This window comes from Spinacia oleracea, chromosome 2, assembly GCF_020520425.1.
Source record: "Spinacia oleracea cultivar Varoflay chromosome 2, BTI_SOV_V1, whole genome shotgun sequence".
NCBI lineage: Eukaryota > Viridiplantae > Streptophyta > Magnoliopsida > Caryophyllales > Amaranthaceae > Spinacia > Spinacia oleracea.
The window spans coordinates 80,487,190-80,509,480 of NC_079488.1; the positions used below are offsets into that span (position 1 = coordinate 80,487,190).

Genomic DNA, 22,291 nt, shown 5'->3' on the forward strand with positions numbered 1-22,291 from the left:
CTATATGTTGGAGTTAATAATCTTGATTTCAGGATTCAAGAGTAAGAGCATAAAGAAGCAGAGTTTTAAAAACGGGGTAAGAGATATAAAACACACTGTAATTAAGTAGGTAGTATGGAATATAATTAACATAGTTTATTTTTGCTCTCAATTATATGAACATGAACATGAACATGAACATGAACGTCAATTGATCTCAAATTAAATTTATTGGAAAATAATTGATAAGGTTCGCGAGCTTTCATCGAAATTTATAAAGTTTGAGTTTGACATATTAATTATACGAACTATATTTTCAAGCTCAAGCTCGAGAACGTCTCCTTTATAAATGAACTGGACTTTAACCGAGCTGATTCCAGATTATTTACAAACAGTTCAGTAACTGAAGTTCGTTTCTACGCCTACTAACTATGTTTCGTACATAGTAGGTTATTTTATAAGTTCAGTTAATCCACTTAAGATAAGGTGATTGGGTCTAAAATAATTTAATTAAGCTTTGATCAAATTTGGTATGATCTAATATAAAATTTTCTGGTATGAACTGATTTTTTCAAGAATGAGTACTACTATGTGCGCGTGAGTGTGCGTGCTCCGGTTAAAATTTTGAGTTCCTCATAAACAGACATAGTAAGACTTTATTCTATCCACCTTATTCATATTACTTATTAGTCAGAAAATTTAAATCATATCAGACCAGGAAAGCAAAAAACTCTCACAAAAAATATCCAGACCAGAAACTAAGAAAATCAGGCCAGACCAAATTAAAGTGAACACATCCTAAGCACCCGTTGCTAGGGTAGCTCAATGTTTTCTCTTTTCATCATAAGTCAACAAGGTCATGTGAAGGTACACCAAAGTGAGGGTTTATCTCCTTACAAATAGGCTTTTGCTAGTCCTAATTATAGCCATTATTGACCATCATATTGTGGTGTATTTTAAAAGTGGAAAATATATACGGAAATTAAAGCTTTTAGTGATTACAGATACCATTTTATGCTCACCTAGTGGTAAGGTGGGACACTCATGAGAACTCGGAATATGTTTGTATTGGTTCTATTCCCCAAAGTATTACAATTTTGACGGAGCTAGATTTAGCTAATAAGAGCATCTCTAATGGTAAGCTAATTTGACAATTAGCTTGTTATGCCGCATAAGATTTCAATTTATTTCATTGTCTAGCTAATTTATGCTCCAATGGCTAGCAAATAGCTTGTTATTTAAATTGGTCCTACTTGTTCCACTTGTCACTTATTTATTTGGCAAATTTGGGAGCTAGTTGTCAAGCAAATTGGCTTATTTAAGCTAATTTGATTGGCCAGGCTAATTTATTACCTTCACTCCAATGGTCTAGCTATTAGCTTGAAACTTTTATAAATTTCAAGCTAGTCCCTAGCTACAACCATTGAAAATGCTCTAAAATGTCCGCTCTATCTTCCCTTCAAAAAAAAAAAAAACCATTTTATGCATGAATAATTGAATAGCATGATGTTGATGTTTTAATGTTGAATACTCTTTCCGTTCCGGAATACTCGAATCGGTTTGATTGTCACAGAGTTTAATGCAATGTAATTGACTTATTATTTAATTACATGGTAGTTGATAGGGAAGTATTTTTTAAATATAGATAGTGAGAAATGTATCAACTTTGTAAAGAGATACTGGGAAATGGCTCACTTTTTAATGTTCTTTTTAGGGAATATAGATATAGATGGGTCCATAGGTAAGTATAATATTAACAAAATTTTCATTTATAGAACATTTTGTTTTATAAGGAAATCGAGTAATCTGGGACGGCTTTATAAGGAAAGTAGTGTAAATATTTCGAGCGAGAAGAAGGACTTTATAGAACCTTTTGTTTTTCTATAATAGTATAATTTTTCCCTACGCGACTCCCTCCATCCAAAAGAAGAATTTTATATATCAATTTTTGTTCAAAAATGAAAATAAAGGAAGAGGCATCGTCTTACTAGTGATGCTTGTGATGGTGTACCAAACACAGTTTAAGAGTGAGGAATTATTTTGGCACATGTATATCTGTGAGTCCTGTGAGTTTCATGTGTTCTTCTCATGTGGAGGTGTGTCAAAATCAATTTTTTCTGAAATACGCTTCTTCATACACATTTTGCACACGGTATGGAGTATTATAATTGTCACATTGTCTAACCTTATATCTAAACAAAAAAAATTGCACTTTTACATTGAAAGTTTTAACTAACCTTCACAAAAATCATAGACAAACTCTAAACATTTCCAACTACTTGCAAAAGGACAAAAAGGCTTATGAAGATCACAGATTTGAATCTCCCACTCCCAATTTACAATTTTTATACTTCTCACACACAAAAACTAGCTAAACTCCAAACTATTTTAGGGTTGCATTGGTAATTTTTGTATTGCCTAAAAGAGCGGCCCGACTTCCTTTTCATAATTCGAGCCATCCACCATTCATTAAGGGAATCTAACAATCTACATCGAGAACATGAACATTAGATACTCCGTATTTTTTTATTAATCATCGTTAAAAGTTGATCGATATCAATCCATTGTCACCACCGGCCAAGTTGCATCCGTTTCTACTTTCATCTATCATTTGTCATCTTGTGGTGCGTTATATTCATCTGATTTTTATTTTTAAATTTATTATACGAAGTGTGAAATTATGTGAACTTATATGAGCTTATTGGAACTTTTATTTTAGTTATAAACTATACTCAAATAACCCTTATTTTGAACTTATCTTTTATGAACTTATTTTTTCTATACTAAGTGGAAATAAAGTGAACAATATAGGGTCTTGGGCAGTAATATTACCTCTATCGTCTCATTTTACTTGTCCTATATATATAGCACAGAAAGCTTTTTCAAAGTACGTTAAGTGAGCCAAGTAAAAGAGACGAGACAGACGAAGCACTACGTGTGGAAGTGATAGTCCATTTTTATTACTCCGTGTTATCTTTTTTGACGGGAAAGTCCATGTGAATTAAATAAGTGATTTTTGAGTTGAATAATAAAATGCGTCTAGGGGAAAAAGAACTTTTAGTATGTTCTTCATCCCGTATATTTCTTTCTTTATGTGAGTTTATCTATATAAATTGATGGAAGACATTGGATGAAAGTGATCTAATCTAATTAAAGTAAAACAGTGAAATATTGTGTTATATGTGCTCTTTATTTTACCTTAAGTACTTGTGTTGCATCATGCCATCATTGACATAGTTCAACATGGCTATGGACACTTTTATAATTCCTTTTGGACCAACGTCATGCAAATATGCAATTTTTCACAAAATAGTCGTATCTACGGGATTATTCTTGTGTGGACATGATCCACAATAATATTAATTTTGACCCAAAATCAATAGCTTTTCTAGTACCTTTTTACAATTATAGAGACCTTTATTGTTCATATAGTAACTATAGTTAATTAGCACCGAAATTCTTAGACATACTGATCATTTTTTGAAGTATAGTAACCCTATGTTTTTAAGAGGGGATTGTGACTTAAAATCATATTATTCAAACACATCCATGTATCAACTAAGCTAATTTGATATTTTATTCATAATAATTCTAATAAAATGCCAAAATAAATTAGAAACGAATTGTTGGCTTTATTTTAACACATGATCTACAATAAATTTAGTGTGAACCAAATTCATTTAAGAATTGGTGTTTCCCAATATGCGTATCCCAATCTGGGTAAGATAGATAAAACAATCCAAAATCTTTTTAACTAGTGTTTGCATTTTTGGTCGATAAGTAGGCTGTACAATGAATAAAATCAGATTCATTGTACTTGGCACAATTTAACAGATCGAATCATATGCTTATTCCTCCATCAATAACGATTAAAGTTTTTCAGAGAACTGAAATTTGATTACAAGTTTATATTCCCTCCACCAACCTATTGAAACTCAAAAGTCAAAATCAAAGTTTTGTCTAGATTTGTCCCATTTTATTGTTATTTTGTAAATTTAAAAATACCGTGATAAAAGAACATATTTTCCTTGTTCGATTACAGTGAATCAAGATTGTATTGGTTAAAAACTTAAAACTTGCAAAGTACCTTATTAGTAACATTTTCGTCCGTCTCCTTTTGTTAGCGATAGGGATTGATAAAGAGAAATCTAGTGAGACCAAACGTAGTAAGAGCAAAGCGGTGGTCTCTCGTAACTTCATATATAAGTATACGACTTAGCTATTTATAAATTGGAGCAAACTCAAAGGGATAAAGAAGGAACGACGAATCTATCTATGATAAATCAAAGTGTCTATATATATGTATATATAATATCCGTCACGAAATGAAAAATTCTACAAAAAAAATATAAAAATTGTTCGCATACATTAACAACTCTAAAGAATGTCCATTAGGCTCATTCGCGCACAAAAAAAGAAACTTTAAAATTACCGAAAAGAATCAAAGCACTATATTTAATGCATGTTATCTAGAATTACGAACTAATAGTGTACTAGTTATTACACCATACGAGTGGTATTTAAAAAGTGATCATTTATTAAGAAGCGGAGAAAAGGTTAGATGGAAATAACCCTAGTGTTATGGATCTCAGTATAATCAACCTCGTCTAATTCTTTGTCCATCTTAACAAGTCTTAACAAACTACCAACAGCCAAAATGGCCTTAGGATTAACATCATGTGTAGCCCTATTATACAAGCTTTTACATGCCCTATACGCCTTTTCACGTAACAACAATTCCTCCTTTTCCCCTCCTAACATACAATGTCCTAGTATTCTAAGACATGGTCCTAACAATTCCCATGGTAACAATATCCTCCCTTTATTACAATCTTGGTCGATTTCGTAATCGTTGTTGTTGTCGTGTTCATTTTCGTCATTTTTGTTATGATGGGTTCCGGCCCATTGGTCTAGGAACTCACAGAAATCGAGCTTTGACTCGATGGACATGACCCATATCTTGCTAAAGAAGAGCTCTAAGGCCACCCCTACGATCCTCGCTCTACGAGTGGATCGTACGGTGCCGTGGGGCTCGAGGGAGGACGAGATGACGGCAATGTTAAGGTCAGTGGAGTTGTTACGTTGAGGGGAGGAGCTTTCGTGGTAGATGCTAGGGTGAGAGAGGTCGGGGACGGTTACGGTGATCGGGTGGTTGTTTCGAGCGGTAGTTTCGTGGGCGTAAAGGGCTAAGAGGATGGCCTCGAAGCCGGCTAAAGGCTGGCGATTGCGACGAGTAATGCGGGTGAGGTAGAGGCCGGATATAAGAGGGACAAAGCGTAAGACAATGAGTTGGAGGGAAGGGTCCGAGGAGTGGAAGGTGTCGTAGAGCCAACGACATAAATGATTGTCACCAGAACCGGAGGTAGGGTGGCGGAGCAAGGAGGATATTTGGGAGGATATTTCGGGGGAAGTGAGGAGGACGAAGGCCGGGGGGGAAGGGGAGGTGGAGAGGGAGGATGGAGGGGTAGGGAGGATTGAGGTTAATGACTCGAGCGCGGCTTGCACCTTTGTAGGGGAGGACGTATTCGTAGTTGTGGTGGCGGCGGTGGAGGAGGAGGAGGTGGAGATTGAGGCGGGTGGGGGGTTTTTAGGGGAGGATGTGGTGGAGGAAGGGGATTTTTGGGGTGTTGTGGGGGAGGAGGGGTGAGAGTTAGGGGATGAGGTTGACATATTTTTTTTTGAATGTGGTAATTATTTAGAGTTGGTGCAGAAATATTTTATTTAATTGTTACTTAATTTTGTTAGAGAATTGTCGAGTTTTAATTTGAGGTGTTGAAATAAGGGAATGAGAGTTATTGAAGGAAGAAATAATTGAGGAGAAAATTAAGATCTCATATTTTCCTATTCTTTAGGCAAAATAGAAGTTGCTCTCAACGACATTTAACTACATTTTAAAAGACAAAACAGAGTGTTAGCATAAAAAGGTAGAAAATTAAATAAGAATGATGACTTTCTCATAAAATAATCATGTATGTACTCTAATATTAGTGGTGTGGCTTTTTCACGTCTAATTCCTTCCTAGTTTGTTGTTTTATTTTCCTTTTATTTTTTGTTTCTTTGTTTTTCTCCCCCCAACTTTACTTCCTCTTTTAACTTAAAAAACCTACTTAAATAAAGCTAACTGGTATCGATTATTCTGTGATTTCAATCCGCTTTGCAAAATCTATAATAGCCTTCTCATAAAACTTTACAAGATATGAGAAAATAAATTTTTGTTATAAAATACGGAGTTAAAGTAGTAGCAATGACATTTCAAAATATTGGGCTAATCACCTGATCATAGAATAGATAAATTATTGCATACCTTATATAATTCTAACAATAAAATGCATCGAAGCCATAGCCCACATTGTGCCAACAATAATATGCAATAGATTGGAGATTGTAAATCTGTTTTTTTCACCATTTTTTTTATTGCTTATTAGATAAGATCTGCAAAATTGACCACACCAGAAATATTCAGATCATACCACACCAAGAAAAGAAAAAAAACAATCAACATAAAATATTAAGATCAAACCAAAAACTAGAAAAATCAGACTATACCAGAACAGACCAGGTGAAGAGACTGATTTCGATCCATAAACAACAAAAGAAGCTAATAAAGTACAATGTAACCGCACATTAACCATGTGATAAATCCTAAAAAATCAATGATATTATAACTAATACTACTACATAAAGAGTGTCTCTTACTCGAGCATTGATCGCAATATTTTCCGGCATCAACTATTCAATGCGACCTATGTTGGAGAAGGCGATGAACTAAAAAGTGATACAGCAAGTGCACGCTGTTTGTTGTTAGCAGATACTTAACAAATGCGGGTCGATCCCACAGGGAGACAAGTTCTATTATTTTTTTCCCAATTATATAAACTATTTTAATAAACGAAATGTGAATTTTGGATTTAACTAACAAGACCAAAGCAATAATATAAATGCAGAATTTATCAATGAATTAAAGGTTTAGGGCGTACGTTCGGTCCATCATGCTTATACCAATCTAAGAACACAAATCAAATCGACAATGAATAAACTAGGCCGAGTAATTAAAGTACATGTTAATCCTACGGTCGGGTCTTAACACTTTCAATCCAATATATGCAGTACGGTCGTTGACGTAATCAGAATTTCCAATTGCACCAAGCCTCTAAAAATACGATATTTCAATTCTAATTCCTATTAGCTAGATAATCAATCCACGATATTGGCCAATTGCATGAATCACCAATTAAGCACAAATCACTTGGAATTAATCAAGAATAATCTATAAATTAACAAACTTTAATGCATGACAATGATAGTATAAACATGGCTTCCCTTACTTAGCCCTAGAAATTGATTACGCGCTCATAATTAAATTAACAAGCATGAAGGATGTTATACCCATATTTTAGGTATTTTTATTAATCATTTTTATGCATTTTCAATATATATTTTATATTCAACTATTTTGGAGAGAAATTATTCAAATATTTTGGAGAAAAATATTCAAATATTTTAGAGAGAATGTTATTTACAAAACTGAATTTAATTTATTATTTTCGGATTTTATTAAATTGGATATAGATTCCTAATCCATTAGGAATCAATTTTGTAGAAAAAAGAGTTTTAATTAACTTAAAATTATTTTATAAATCCAAAAATTATGTTTAATAATTTATAAAATAAATTCATATTATAATATACTAGAGTTTAGCCCATGCGGTGCATGAATTATATTAAATTGTTAAGTTAAAATAAAAGTCCTATATATACCAACTGCTATATTTTATATATTAGATTAAACTTGTTTTATTTATTTATTTATTTTGGATTGAATATCATTTTAGATTTATTTTTTAATTATTAGATTGTTTGATTTTGGATAAAGTTGTATATGCGTAATAATAGTAATTAAATAATAAAAATATATACGTTGCACTTAATTGTTTAACTAAGTGGAACCCGACTTTTTTAATTCAAAAATAATTTCTAAATCTTATTTTTCATTGGCCGAAGCTATTAGATTTCCTACATGGCGCTTTAATATTGGATTAGTGTTTTATTTTGGATTGAAATTTATTTTAGATTAGTTTTTGATTTTGGATGAATTTTATTTTAGATTTTTTTTATTTGAATGTTTGATTTTGAATGGAGTTGTATATATTAGTAATTAATTAATTAAAATTTCAACGTGGCACCTAATTAATTATCTACATGGCACTTGATTTTTTTAACTCAAAAATAAATTAGAAATCTTATTTTTCATTGGCCGAAACCATTAGATTTTCTATGTGGCGCTCTAATAATTTAGCAAATATACCTCCTTTATACATATAATATATAAATGAGGCATATTTGCTGAATTATTAGAGCGCATATATGTACGCAAACCCTTAATATTTGTCACCATGCCAAGAGGCAAGACCTTATTGATACGAAATATACACTTCGTACGTAAAATTCTAGTTATATATTCAGTAGTCTTATAAATTAGGATTGGAACAAACTATCTGAAAAATCAAAAATCTGAAACCTGATCTGATATCCGTTCCGAAAAGTTGATACATTCACCGATATGATTTTTTTGTTGGGGTAATCGATCTGAATTCGGGTATAGGATATGGTTACAGATACCATTTTACAAGTGATGGTTACCCGATAACGATCCGATATGCATTTTTTAAAGTTTTTACCCAACTTAAATATTTTTCCCAAAAGCTTAAGATCATAAATGTTAATAATCAATTTATAATTTGAATAATATAAATTGTTACTTTGTTAGTAATATAATCAAGATCATGTGCTAATGTTGATATTTAGTGTTGAAAGATATTACAAATTTACACTAATCTAGCTACAATTAAAGTACTCCGTATAACTAGTATTTGGGCCTAAATAAATGATGCCCCCAATTATTATGTGAATAATAATTAATTATTATACTTCACTGTTTACCGAAATTATGTTTGATTTTTTTTCACAAGATGATTTTATCTTTATTTTATTAATAATAATGTTGTAAAGAGAACACGTAAAGGGTTGTAGTTTAATTGGACAATACTATTGCGTTGAAGGTCACATGTTCGACTCATCTGGTATTAGGCATGTCAGTGATGGGACTTGTGTGGATTGTTTGTTGGACCCGCCCTATCCCCGCCCGCCCCTCCGCATCCTCATCCACCCCGCTTGATCTCGTCAACCCTACCCAAGTATTAATTTCTACGTGAATTAATTTTTTTTAAAGAAGATAAAAAGTTGAAAAGTTTTTTTATGCCTTATTTGTTTGTAGTATGTGATAAGGTGAGACTTTTGATTTTGTTTGTTTGAATTTTCTTGTTATGGAAGTTACTTTTTTCCATACTGTTTACTAAATAAGAAAAACTAGTTGTGTGTTGGCGCGGATATGGGACGGGGATAAGACGGGGATGGATACCCAGGCGTGTGATTGGGCGGGGATGAGCTTTAGTTTAACCCGTTGTGGCGGGGATGGAGATGAATTTGTACCCGCCATGGGTGATGGGGATAAAAATTTTAGGTGGGGATGGGGATGGAGAAACTAACATCCATATCCGTCCCGCCCCATTGGAATCCATATCTGGTGCCTGATATCAGATATGAAAATTCCCCGCACTTTTCGGGACGGTTCATAACTTATACTACATTCGTTACTAAAATTTCTTTATGCTTTCCGTTTTAATCCGTTCCTAGAAGTTCTTTACACTCTACTTTATTCCATTTTTACTCTCATTTGACCCATCATAATTTACCTACTCACAATACTTTAATACTATTTTTCATTAACTTTGTGGGTTGTACAATTTATAGCCACCCATTTTCCATTTGTTACTCCACCATCACACGTTAACCAAAATTCCTTAATTACTATGCAAATAATATGTGTAAAGATCATTTAGGAACGAAAGTAGCATATCAATTTTAACTTTAGTGATTATCGACTTATCGATTATTGGGTAGCGTGCCATATATCAAAATAGTCAACCATTTGACAAATGATGGAAAATTTTAATTTTGACTGACAAAGTCCTCCTACTCTGAAACTCTCTTCAATAGTCTTGAACTTTAACTCAACCAAACTCCAGAACAACAGGCGTCAAAAAATTCCCCAAATTTCCAACCCGAAAACATGGCGGACGCCGGCGAAACTTCGTCTGCGGCGAGGGCTGATTTATACGGAGGAGAAGGAGAAAGAGGCGGCGGCGGAGGAAAGCTTCGAAGAGAGAGAAAGCCACCGGCAACTCCATACGATCGACCAGCAGGTGGTCGTTGGCTTTCGAGGTTTGTGGACCCCGCTAAACGTCTCATCTCCGGCCTCCCTTATTTGTTCTCTCCTGCTCCTTCCTCAAATCTCGGTACATTCTCTGTCTCTCTTCTCCATCGTTCTTTTAAGTTTTTGATTTCTTAGGGTTTTATCTGAGGTTCAATTTCCTCAATATTGACTGCCCTGATAACTGTTGGATATGAATTTGTTGGGGTTTCTACTTAGGGTTTGTTGTTCGTATATTGCTCTGTTTAATTTTTGCCCTAATTGATTAGTTTTTGTTGTGTATTAGAAAGGAAGCGTATAATATATAATTATCTTATAAGCGGATTTTGCTTATGTGAGATTATAAAGTGAGGGTCAATCAAAATGCAAGATAGATGTATGAGTAATTGCTCACTGTATACGAGCAATTAAGATGCTATTATAGTAATGCCGTAGGGTATGAAACTCGGACTGTAGTATCCGTATCGGGCACCAATAGGTAGTAGGTTTATTTTTGGAGCTTACTGGTTGCTAGTGGTCTTTCATTTCTGGGTAAATATGATCAAAGTGGTTTCTAACTCCTGTTATGGTTTCTAATTTGGCTCTTGAGTTGCTGTTTGGTGGTAAAATGAGATTAGGAAGTTATTCATGGGGGGTACCATTAGTGCACGTACTTTGGGGAAATTACCTTATAAAATGCAGCATGTGTCATAGTTAAGGGACATGTTATGTGGCATACTGTGTTGTGCCATAACACAAGTGGTGATTATATGTTGCGTAGGTCTAAGAGTGTTTGAGGTGGCCAGTTCTCAATTGATACATATTGCTGGTCGGAGTTACTGACCTTATAAAATGCTTACCCTTAGAAATGATGATGGCGGGTGAGCAAGCATTTTTAAATGGAACATACCCATAAATATTCTTTAAAGTAAGACCTATAGCCAATTCTTGAATGTATCAGCGTCGTGTTGGTGGTTTCAAGGTGGCTACTATGTTTTCTCCGAAGGGAAGGGGTACCAAAGTTGTAAAAGGTGCAAAGTAAAGCTATTAGTTTTGAGCAAACAAGAAAAAAGAACCCTGTGGTAATACTGTAATAGTCAGTGTGTTGCTAAATCGGCATCATGCTTTACAGCCATCACAGCGTGAATTGAGAAATTGGAAAATTTTCACTATATCATTGTAATTCAAATTTTTTTAGCCTATATTTTAGTATTTTTATGTTCAAGTATACTTTTTTGGACCATTCTTAGTTTTCCAAGAAATAAGAGAAAACACTTAAGTAATAAATACTAATATATGATTATGAACAGGGACAAAGCCAGGAATCTATTTTGACAAGGGCCGAATTTTAAAAAAAAAATCATTCATAAATTTTAATGATGTTAATTATTTTATACAAATAGATGAAGGAAAAAGGTAAAGGGCCAAAAAAAAGGGATAAACAATAAGATTTTGGGTAATTTTACTGATAATTATTTTATACAAAATTACAAATAGATGAAGGAAAAAGGTAAAAGGCAAAAAAAAAAAGGGTGAAACAATAAGATTTTAGGTAATAAGAGAATCGAACACGGGTTTGCCTGGGTTGTAATTCCTTTGCTCAACCACTACAACACACCTCAATTAATTGACAACAGGTACTCTTATTAATTATGTATAGCAACTTCCAGAATTTTGACAGGGGCTGGGGCCCCCTTGGCCCCCAACGTATCTTCGTCCCGGATTATGAAGCTCTCTTACATGTCAATCGATAATATCACTACGCATTACAACCTTAATTATGGATTATAAAGGGTTATGATGTAACATAAAAGTTTAAAATGGATGCCTACATGATGGCTTTTCGAGGACCAACAAGCTAGAAATCTGTTACAGAATGGCCTTTTCGTTGTCGTTCATGTATCAAAATGACCTTGATTTTCATCTCCATGGTATTCAGAGGTCGATAATCGGGTTGTTAGCAAACGACTTGTGATATTATTTTGTAGTTTGATGGCATTGGAATTTACAGAACTGAAAGTTCAGTTTTTTTGTGGACTTTATATCAAGGGATCTTAATGAGTAAATAAACTAAAAGGAGGAGAAAATAGAACATGGATTTTTGTAATTGATAGCAGAAGATTAATGTCGATTTTGAAACTTGTGGCATTTCATGTACTGTTAGTTTGGTTGTATCTTCATCAATGTACTGGATATTCTTTACTATGCTACTTTCTTTCACTGTTTTTTTTTTGTTTTTTTTGTTTTTGTTTTATTTTTATATTTCTGTTCTATTATGTGTGAGTTTCTTTTTATCTGTAGGTTTGCTTTTCTGGTTTAGCTTGTGTTCTTAAGTATATTTACGTCATACTGTTTAATGAGGAATTTTTTTCCTGCCGTAGCTGATGAGGTACAATTAGAGGAAGAGCAAGAGGCTGAAGATGCCAATGAGAATTGTGTAGTGGACGTAAGAATTGTAATTTTTTTTTTTTTTGTAAATTTGTGCATTTGTTCAGATTTATTGTTGTTTCTCTTATCATATGTTACTCCTACCTGCTACCTCCCCTCAAACTTTTTTTATTCCTACCTGGCAAGACATTTATGGGAACTTATTTATGCTTTGCTTAGCGTTGCTATTATGCTATTTTTTTAATGATTGCAGCGCCATTATAAGTTATAACTAGTCGTATAATTGAATGAACCAAGGTCTGTAATTGTAGCCAATTTTTTTCCTGAAATAGAATCTAGCTCATCTTTTTGCCATCATTTGGCTAGTCACTCAAGTACTTTGCACGTTTATTTGTTTCATAAGTGCATGTCACTAAAGTAAAAGTAATATTTTTAGACTATTTTCAATTATTGGGTGCTGTTGTTTCACTGCCTGACGGGTTGCGTATAGCTGGCAACTTAGCAACGCAAATCAGCAACTTGTCCCTAATCTCTTTTTCCATTGTTATCTTATGTAAAATCAACGGACAAATGAATCCTTTGAGGTGTGATATGAAATTTCAGTAAACAAGAAACATACTATAATTTATCAAGTTTTATTTAGTGACATGAATAACTCAGCATTGGATGCCATTTTCAGGAAGTAACAGAATTATTATTATTGACAACAACGATGTTACAAGTATTTTAACATGTGATACCATTTTTACTAGTGACGCAGCCTTTGATAAGAGACATACCATTTTACTAGTGAGTAGTGACGCAGCCTTTGATAAGAGACAAGAAAAGATCAATAACGTTAAAAGAAACCTTAATATCTGTTGCTGAATTTTGATGAGTGACAAAGGAAGCCTCTTGAAACTGACAAGTGTCTGTGTCACATGGTTTTGTGCTGTGGGCCGACTGCATGTAATATCTTCGGATCTTTTAAATTGAGCAAACCTTTTGGGATGGACTACTAATACTTGGATAGATTTTTATTCATGTTTGTGTTGGTTGTTGGGGGGAGGGAGGGTATTTGGCCTTTTAGGATACGGGATACCTGCTACTGTGATGACTGTAAGTTTATGATGCTAGTCTTGTAAAGGAGAACAAAAATCTTAGAATTCTTTTCAGGTCTAAGTTAGCCAAACCTCTTAAAAATGTTTGCATCATCACTCTTTAAGTCAAAGTTATTACAATGCTTCATCCCCGCAATGATGTCCTCATTCAATTTTTCTGTTTGTTTGGATACTATTACTAATGATTTTGTTTGTTAGTTACTCCATCCAAACTAAAGGCCACTAATACTTTTTTGTGAGAAAAAGAAAAATATAGTCATGTAGGATCTTTTAGATTAATCAATGTTCAGTTTCAAAATACGAAGTTTTTATATTTTTTTGCAAGGCAAAATTGAAGATTGTTTGTGCTCGTTTATAGACTGTGAAAAAACGTTTGTGCCAACTAATTTGGGACCAAGATTTTGTATTTTACAATATGCTGAGTTGCTCTGTTATCCCTTTTAAGTATTTCTTTGCTTCTTGTTCTGATAATAGTTATGAGTTTCTTTACCTCCTTTATATGTGCAAACTTGTTTAAATCTTTGCTGCCTTCAATAATATGTTCCAGGTTGTTGTTCAAGAATCAACTGGCGGGGATGGTCACTGCAAAGTCAAAGGGAAATCGAAACTTGACATTGTTGATGAAGATGGACTGGATAAAAGAGGAGATTGTTCTGATGGAGTACCCGACATCGAGCAGATTATCAAAGGGAAGACATTCTCTAGGTGAGTTGTTGTCTTAGCTTTCTGGGTTTGGAGGTAGTTGATGCTCCTGTTTACGGTAATATTTAATGGTCTCTTTATTTGTAAGGTTTATGAGTTAACCATAGTTAAACTTCATAGCTGTTGTTGTTTAAGTAATGCAGTCTTCTTTCATATATGCACCATCAACATCTGGTTGTACATTGTTCCTGTAATAGATTGTATGCTAGTATCATCTAGCTCTGTTTATCGGGACATTCTTTCTATCCTTTGTAGAGGTAAAAGATGCTGGCCTGGCAGTTAGGACAAATATGCGCTCTTTGCAATTAATGATACGGACATTTTAATTGTAGATTCAGCTTGGGTGAGACCAGGCCTGTTCAATAGGTGGGGCCTTTAAGCATCCTGGTCCGACCCAGTTGTTACAGCCTCACAGGATAAGGACCAACTTTATTTAAGGGACTTGGTTTTGAACGGGGCGGAGGCAAGTTATATTAGTAAGAGAAAGTGTTGGGAAAGAGCGAACAATGATTGATGAAGAGGAAATGGGAAAGGTACTGTAAAAATTAATGGTATCTTTTTGGGAAATCTCAAAATGAATAGTGTGAGTTCATTGTGGTACAGAGGGAGTAAGAAATACCCTAAAATAGAAAAAGTTACCATGTTTCATATCTTGAGATTGTCACATAATACGTACTAGACTTCCCTTACTATCAATTATCTGTCCCTAATTGTTTTTTTGTTGTTTAAACTTACAGGGAGGATATTGATCATTTGATGAAGATTCTACGTTCTAAAGTACCTGATGCTGACCAAGACAGCGAAACCCCTGGGATGACTGGACTGAATGAGACTGAAAAGGCGGAAACTTCTAGTGGAAGGCAAAAGGCATCAGTAGATGAGGAGGAAGACTTGAATAGATATCAATTGGCAACCTCTACAACTTTTTCACGGCCAGCTGTGAGTGAAACACATTGCTCCCTGACTCGTTCCAATATAAATTTTATTTAAATCTATCCTATAAGTAGCCATAGTGTGATATTGAAACTGAATATCTTGATATGCATCTTTATTCCGCACTAATCCACAGCATTGTTTTCTGAAATCTTGCCAAGGTTACGCGTTTATGACTAATGCACTATAAGCTTTTAATTTTTAATCTTTCATCTGGTTATGTTAACTCTTTAACAGGAAAACTAAAGTACTCGTGAATATGCAACTTTCCTGTGAGCTGTGCTGGATACTATTAAATATTACGTTAATTCAATGCCATGTTATGACTACTTTCCTTGCTTTACCCTCATGTGAACCTCATGTGGGATTCACTACCATCATTAGACACTTATCTCATGAATGTGTCTCGGATTGTTGGTCACTTTGTCAGATTTTCATTATTTGCTGTTAACATGTAGCGCTCAGAATTTTAATTACTTGTTACTTGAATCTTCCAACTAGCATAACTTTTATTACTTTTTCCATATTCATGAGGCGTTCTATATTTTCTGAAGCCAGAGTTGGTTTTCTCATCCTTCGATAGCTGAGATACAATTCCTTTGTATCCTGTAGTAGTTGAAGGATGCTTGAAATTGCTGTTTTGTTCCATAAGTTATTTTTTTATGTTTGGTGTATAATTTTCTTTTTAGGGGGATAGTGGATAGAACTTCATTGTTACAGTGAAAAGAGAATTTATAACTAGTAGAAGATGGTCTGTGAAGATAATTTCTTCTTAAAATAGGAAATACATAATGTTGTGGCATATCACTAGTTAATGATACTCCCTCCGTCCCGGAATACTTGACCTGTTTTCCTTATCGGATCGTCCCTTAATACTTGACCTGTTTCTAAAAATGGAAATATTCTAACAATATTATATTATTTCTCACTCCACCCCTATTAACCCACCTACCCCCTACTCCATACAAAAAATAATTAAAAATTCAACCCCTACTCTCCCCCAACCCCACCCCTTTACACATTTCCCACTAACTACATTAAAATAATACCCACTATCAACTACTACCTATTAAATTAAATAAGTCAATTCAAGTCCCTTAAACTCTGTGCCGGTCAAACCGGGTCGAGTATTCCGGGACGGAGGGAGTATAAAATAGTGCATATTTCTCCAATCAGGAATTTTCTGATATATTTTCCCACAAAATGTAAAATGAAGTCAATAATGCTAACTGCTCAGTTTTAAAAGATATTCCTTACACCCTTCCGTAAGCTCTCCTCTGCATCAATTCTCTGCAAAAATAGGCATTTACAGAAGGCTAAAGCATTTACGTTTGAATTGTTTTGCACTTCAGTTCCTTCCAGCAAAAGCAAGTAACTCTTAATGGAAATTGTCTTATGTTGGATTTTTTTGTTATGTAATTTATTTTGCCAGAGTATGTTGGCATTTTAGCTCAAAGCTACAATGGGCAAATGCTATCTTTGTCAAAAGGTCATCCAGTTGCCATCTTATTGACTTTAAAAGGTTTAGACTTTAGAATGCTGTTACTTTACAGTAGTTGGTGAAGTACTTCCTATATTTTTGTGTAATTTGGTGTTCTGTATCTTCTTCAGATGCAGGATGATATTGGTGCTTCACCAGTTGATATAGCTCGAGCTTACATGGGCTGCAGAACTTCTGAAATGGGCTTTACAACTACAAGTTTAGTGCCAAAAATTGAGAAATTTGGTTTCCCTAGTGAATTTTCATCGAAGCCAGCTAAGCCATCTCCTTTGCAGAAAGCTCCAATATGCTGGCCTGGTGCCGTCACACAGAATCAGCTGGATTATTCAACGCCACAAATTCGTAATAATAGATCTGGCCTTCATAGTTTCTCTCGTACTCCTTATTCAAGGACCGTGTTTTCAAAATCCAAGTCCAAGGTTTGTCGGATCATCTTTCCCTTTTCTACACCTTTTGTTGTGATTGAGAAAGATGCTAAAAGCTTTCTTCTTGGTGGCATCAGGTAACTCCATTGCGTGGTGACAGTGAGAGATTTCCTACCTTTACACCTGCACCCTTTCAACCAACTGCAACTCCTGTTTCTGGGAAGGTATTATCCCTTTTATGTTTATATATCTCTTAAGATTGAGAATTCTCATAACCTTATTTGTAAGATCGTAAGAGTTATGACGCTGGCTACTATGCAATTTATGTGTCTATTACATAAATAGGTTAAGATTGGTGGTTTAAGACTTTTGGAGGGGTGTCATCTTAAAATCTCTTAAGCAAGATTTTCTTCAGGAAAGATTTTTCGTTTTCCATTTCCTCCCGTTCATAAAAATTGCAACACTTTTAGTTTAGTCACTATTCATATACTAAGTTTGACCATGTATTTTTACTAATTTACTAAAAGTGAATGTTATAAGTAAAATGTGGGTGGATAGAAGGATAGATTTCATTGTATATTTTCATAATATTAAATTTTTAAGATTTTAAAAAGAAGGATAATTAGAGATATTACCGTCAAAGTTGTGTCTTGGCATACGTGCTAATCAAAGTGTTGCAATTTTTTTGAAACAGAGGTAACTATTAGTTATCCAACTTGTGGTGTTTTCTTGTTTAAATCTCAAAGTAGTGGCAAATTGGCAGTAGTTGTGGTAGTGTTTTGGAGCTTCTCTGTTCTGCATTGCCGCATGGGCTACTGCTGCATACATCTTACCCACCCTCGACCGGACTTCAGCAGGAATTCCGTAGAGTAGTTGCTGTTGTCTCTCTGACACACTATGTGTTTTCTCATTTGAGCTTTGACCTGCGTTTGAAGAACTTACCCAATTTCTTCTTAGCTTCATTTACACTATATTTATTTCTGAGTCAATACCTCTTTGTGCAGTCCATGAACAATATGACAGAAGGTGGTTATGGATCTGGAGGTCCTGTTCGTAGGACGCGAAATAAGTATACTTCAGCTACACCTTCTAGGGAATCTACTTTGTTTAGCACTGCACAGAGGAGTCCTTTGGCAAGAGAATCCTTTGTGGATTTAACGCCTAAGAAATTTTTCGAGCCTGGGAGTTCCAGTACCGCTGTTTTCAATTCTTTAAATAGTAAGGAAAAGAGCCCGGAGGCTGGGGTTCAGAGTGTTCATCCACACAGCAGTAGAGTTGCAAGGCATATATTGGAACAACTGGATAGACCAGTTACAGTAAAACAAAAATCAAACGAGATGAAGCTAGCTACCTCTTGGAAGGACTCTGCTGTTGCGGCTTTGGCTACACCTGTTCAAAACATCAGTTCTTCAAGTACGCCTGAGGCAAGTGCTAGCATTAATAAGAATGCAAATGGTGTAAGTTTCTTTGCTCAGATAAATGGAAAAAACTATGATCTGCCTCAGGAAGGAACTCATACTATCACTGGTGCTGGAAAAGATATCTTTGGTTCTACAACATCTCTGGATAAAAAAAGTTCTACCTTTGATGCCAGTAGTGGTCTATCACATAGTCGCGAAAATTTCAACCCTCAAAGGAGTCCAGAGCAGGTATGTAGTATTCTTCAGAAAAATGTTTTTGAGTTTTTTTTGTGTCTTCTCTTCCTCATATTTGATACAACAAAAATGATTTTTTTTTTTTCTGTTCCCACACCTTACCTTGCTTTAGTGTTATCTTCAGTGTAAATGGTTACAGTTTTTTTTTAGTTTCATGCACAAAATAGTTGAATGCTCTAGTTTTTGTCTACTAGTAGTCATTCATGCCAAGTTTCATCTTTACATCAGTATGTATTGCCATTTGCATATTCGGATGAGGCAGTAAAAGATGTGGTCAGTGAAGTTAATTCTTATATGACATAATGACCCCCCCCCCCCCCCCCCCCCCATTCCCCATGTAGGAGAAAAATAAAGTAAATCGAAGACATGAGAAGGAGAGTGTTGGCTATGTGATGTCGCACTGCAGATTGGTCACTTGGTATGTGTCTGATACCTACTCTCCATGCCCCGTATGAAGTTGGGTCCTTTTTAAGATCTGTAGCAAATAAATTTATGTCATGCTTTCAAATTTTGCAGCAATTTTGAGTGCTAACAAAGTTATAGGAAAATATGCTGAAGTATTATTTTTTGTGGATTTTGTCTGACTATAGGTCAATTTTATTTGTTTCAGTTCTTGTTATGGTAAAATCATCACTTTAATCTTGCAGGGAATAGATAATAATCTGCCAAAGACATCTTTGGTATTTGAAGCCCCAAGTAAAGCAGCAGCAGGTAGAGCTGAACCACAAAATGCGCACAGAAAGCCAATGTTACCATCAATTGCTATTGGGAAGTCTAGTCTGGGAACTTCATTTTCTTCAGTTAATAACTCTGGTTTCACCTTTCCTTTTACCACACCTTCTGCTATATCTGCTGAGCCACCAACACCATCGATGACGCCATCTTTCTTGACAAGTTCTCCTCAACAGTCCAAAGTTTCTGCCGATCTTCCTGCATTTAACTCTGCCAACAAGATAACCATTGCACCACCTGTTGTTGCCTTCCCATCTACAACAAAGGGCTTCACTCCAAACGATGCTTCAGTTCCCAATTTCAAATTCGGGTCAGGAAAGCCTAGGTTATCCTTTGCTGTTGAAGGAGATGATACTCTCTCTCCTCCTAATGATTCTGCTATCCCAGAGTTCAAATTTGGATCAGAAAAAAGTAGGCTAAACTTTGGGTCAATTGCCTCCTCTGATACTGTGTGCTGTTAGTGATTCACTGGTTTCTTCTCTACATCGGTTGACAAAGCGCGGTTTTTCTCCCGTCTTTTTGTAGATTATATTGATACATCAATGTCCTATTCGTATTGCTTTTGGTTATTTTTAGTTTAATTGGTCCCCGTTTTTATGAACGATGTGAGAAATAGGCTGGACCTGATAAATGACTGTTCAATGAAAGCTGAAGTTCAAGATTCTTGCTCCCACTTCTTGTTCTTCTCCCTTTTGTGAGTCTGGAATTGGAGGAAGAAGGATATCAGGGAACACAGCTTTCTTCAACCTATTGCTTGTCTGTGACATTTGAACATCACATTTCCTTATAATCCCTAGAAATATTTCCCTATAAGTTCCCCCAAAATCCCTGAATTGTCCCCTTAAGTTCATAAAATTTCCAAAACACCCGTGTTGTATCCATTGTAGGGGCAATAGCAATAGCAATAGCGCAAACCTCATCAAGGTTTAATACCATGTCACGTCATCTTTTTACAAATCCCATTTCCAACATAACTTTGTTACCAATTGACAAGCCTATTTAAGATTTATGTATGTGCCCACACATATATTATTTAACTCAGATAGAAATAATATGCTTTCTTCGTTCCGTAAATATTGCACCATTTATTTTTTACACTATTCAAATTACGACTTTGGCCATTTTTTGTGATTGGTATGTAAGAAAATTTTAGTCATGTGAGGTCATTGTAGATTCGTATCGACATATATTTTCTAAATTTTTTTTTTATTTTTTTTTATTTGCACACGATTTGATATATTAAGAATCAAAGTAGCGGTTATAGGAGTAAAAGTCATGGTGCGATATTTTCGGAACGAAGAAGTATATGTTTATTTTATTTATTTCATGTCACGCAAGAAGGTTTATTTTTAGTAAGCTCTCTTGAAAAAGGTTAGGCCAGCAATAGTAAGATTTGCATACAAACCTCAAAAACATGAAACAAACCTCATGAAAAAACCTCTTATTGCTATTGCCCTAAACTTACTATGAGTGTATCTAACTGTTGTTTTCGACTCATTTCTAGATATCGATATCTTCTTTACTTTGCTCTCTTTCCTTAAGTTGGGGGCAAGGGTGGGCACAAACAAAACCGTTCCTGAACAGTTTGAAGCCGGATCGATAAAAATTCGACTCGAGACTCGATTCTTTTGTGAGTGAATCAAGTTTGAGCATATACTTATAGTTTGGTAACTAAATGAAACAAACTTCAATGGAGTTCTACTCGATAGCCCGTGAGCTCGTTAATTTGATAAAAAATAATGCATGTTTATGAGGTTGTTATACTAATGCCTAAACTATCAATTGAATGCCTAAAAATAACGCAACTTGTCCAAAAAAATTATTATTTTAGTGTTGATTAACAAAATTAGTAATGTATTATTGTGTTTATTATTGGCATATAGTTCATCAGTTTACTAAGTCGGTTGGATAAAAATTGGGCTCGACTGAAACTCGAAGATTTCGGTTTGGTTAAATTTAACCGAGTTGGAGTCATGTTATAGTGTTGTAAACTTTGGTCTCTTTCCTTTAGTTGGGGCTCTATAGTGTTGAGGAGCAGCAACCACGTAGCTCCTCTTTAATCACACAAGTTGTGAATTTACTTTGAAGCATATATTAAAAGAGGAACCTTTTATTGTTAAAAGATATTCTTTTTTGTCAAGAACCCTATCCTTCCTTCCTCTTGCCTTTTTTAAAGGGCCCTATTTCTTCATCCTTGCAAAACACATGACTGTTTAAAGAATCATTTAATTTATATTGGACGAAGGAAGTTAGTGACTTTGTGGGACTACAAAACTTTCCTAGCTAGAAGGTGTTTGTTGCTCCGATCCGGGTTACTGTTGTTTGAGTGGATTGATAGTGTCAGTTTCATAAAGGCCCGAGAAGCTCTTGTTTCAACAAAACGACGCGTCAACGAAACCAGCTAAGTTAATACGGAGTATTTAAGAGTTGAAGTAGATGATTATAACTATCTAATACACCGTTTTGACCAAGTTTTGATATTTCAAGCTCGTTGTTGAAAACTCTCAAAATTTGGGGAAATGTATACAACAGTCATAAAAGACGCTAGTTTTGTCACTTAAATGCTCTAAATGACCTTAATTTGGAGATACATTGTTTTTTTAACAAATTTGGAGATCGGGATCCGGTCATGAAAGACGCAAAATTTTGAGGAATGTATCCTGTTGTCAAATAAGGTAGCATTGTAA

At 34.8% G+C, this 22,291-nt stretch overlaps 2 protein-coding genes across 2 annotated transcripts; one reads left to right on the forward strand and one right to left on the reverse strand.

Annotated features, from left to right (window-relative positions):
• Window positions 1-4,493: 4,493 nt before the first annotated feature.
• LOC110796836 (uncharacterized) lies at window positions 4,494-5,796 on the reverse strand. The gene has a single exon (XM_022001926.2). It carries the CDS (start codon window positions 5,647-5,649, stop codon window positions 4,537-4,539), a length of 1,113 nt encoding a protein of 370 aa, XP_021857618.1. The 5' UTR covers window positions 5,650-5,796; the 3' UTR covers window positions 4,494-4,536.
• A 4,183-nt stretch (window positions 5,797-9,979) lies between these two features.
• Window positions 9,980-20,277, forward strand: LOC110796834 (nuclear pore complex protein NUP1). The gene is made up of 8 exons (XM_022001924.2): window positions 9,980-10,334; window positions 12,610-12,674; window positions 14,264-14,421; window positions 15,156-15,357; window positions 16,963-17,271; window positions 17,355-17,441; window positions 18,222-18,866; window positions 19,520-20,277. The coding sequence occupies exons 1-8, from the start codon at window positions 10,109-10,111 to the stop codon at window positions 20,063-20,065; spliced, it is 2,238 nt and encodes a 745-aa protein (XP_021857616.1). The 5' UTR covers window positions 9,980-10,108; the 3' UTR covers window positions 20,066-20,277.
• Window positions 20,278-22,291: the final 2,014 nt, after the last annotated feature.

Excerpts from the sequence above, each read along its gene's own strand:
- LOC110796834 (XM_022001924.2), top strand. The coding sequence starts at position 10,109 with ATGGCGGACGCCGGCGAAACTTCGTCTGCGGCGAGGGCTGATTTATAC. Across the intron at positions 17,272-17,354 it reads TTTCAAAATCCAAGTCCAAG|GTAACTCCATTGCGTGGTGA; the intron begins GTTTGTCGGATC and ends TGGTGGCATCAG. Across the intron at positions 18,867-19,519 it reads CTCAAAGGAGTCCAGAGCAG|GGAATAGATAATAATCTGCC; the intron begins GTATGTAGTATT and ends TTAATCTTGCAG.
- LOC110796836 (XM_022001926.2), bottom strand. The coding sequence starts at position 5,649 with ATGTCAACCTCATCCCCTAACTCTCACCCCTCCTCCCCCACAACACCC.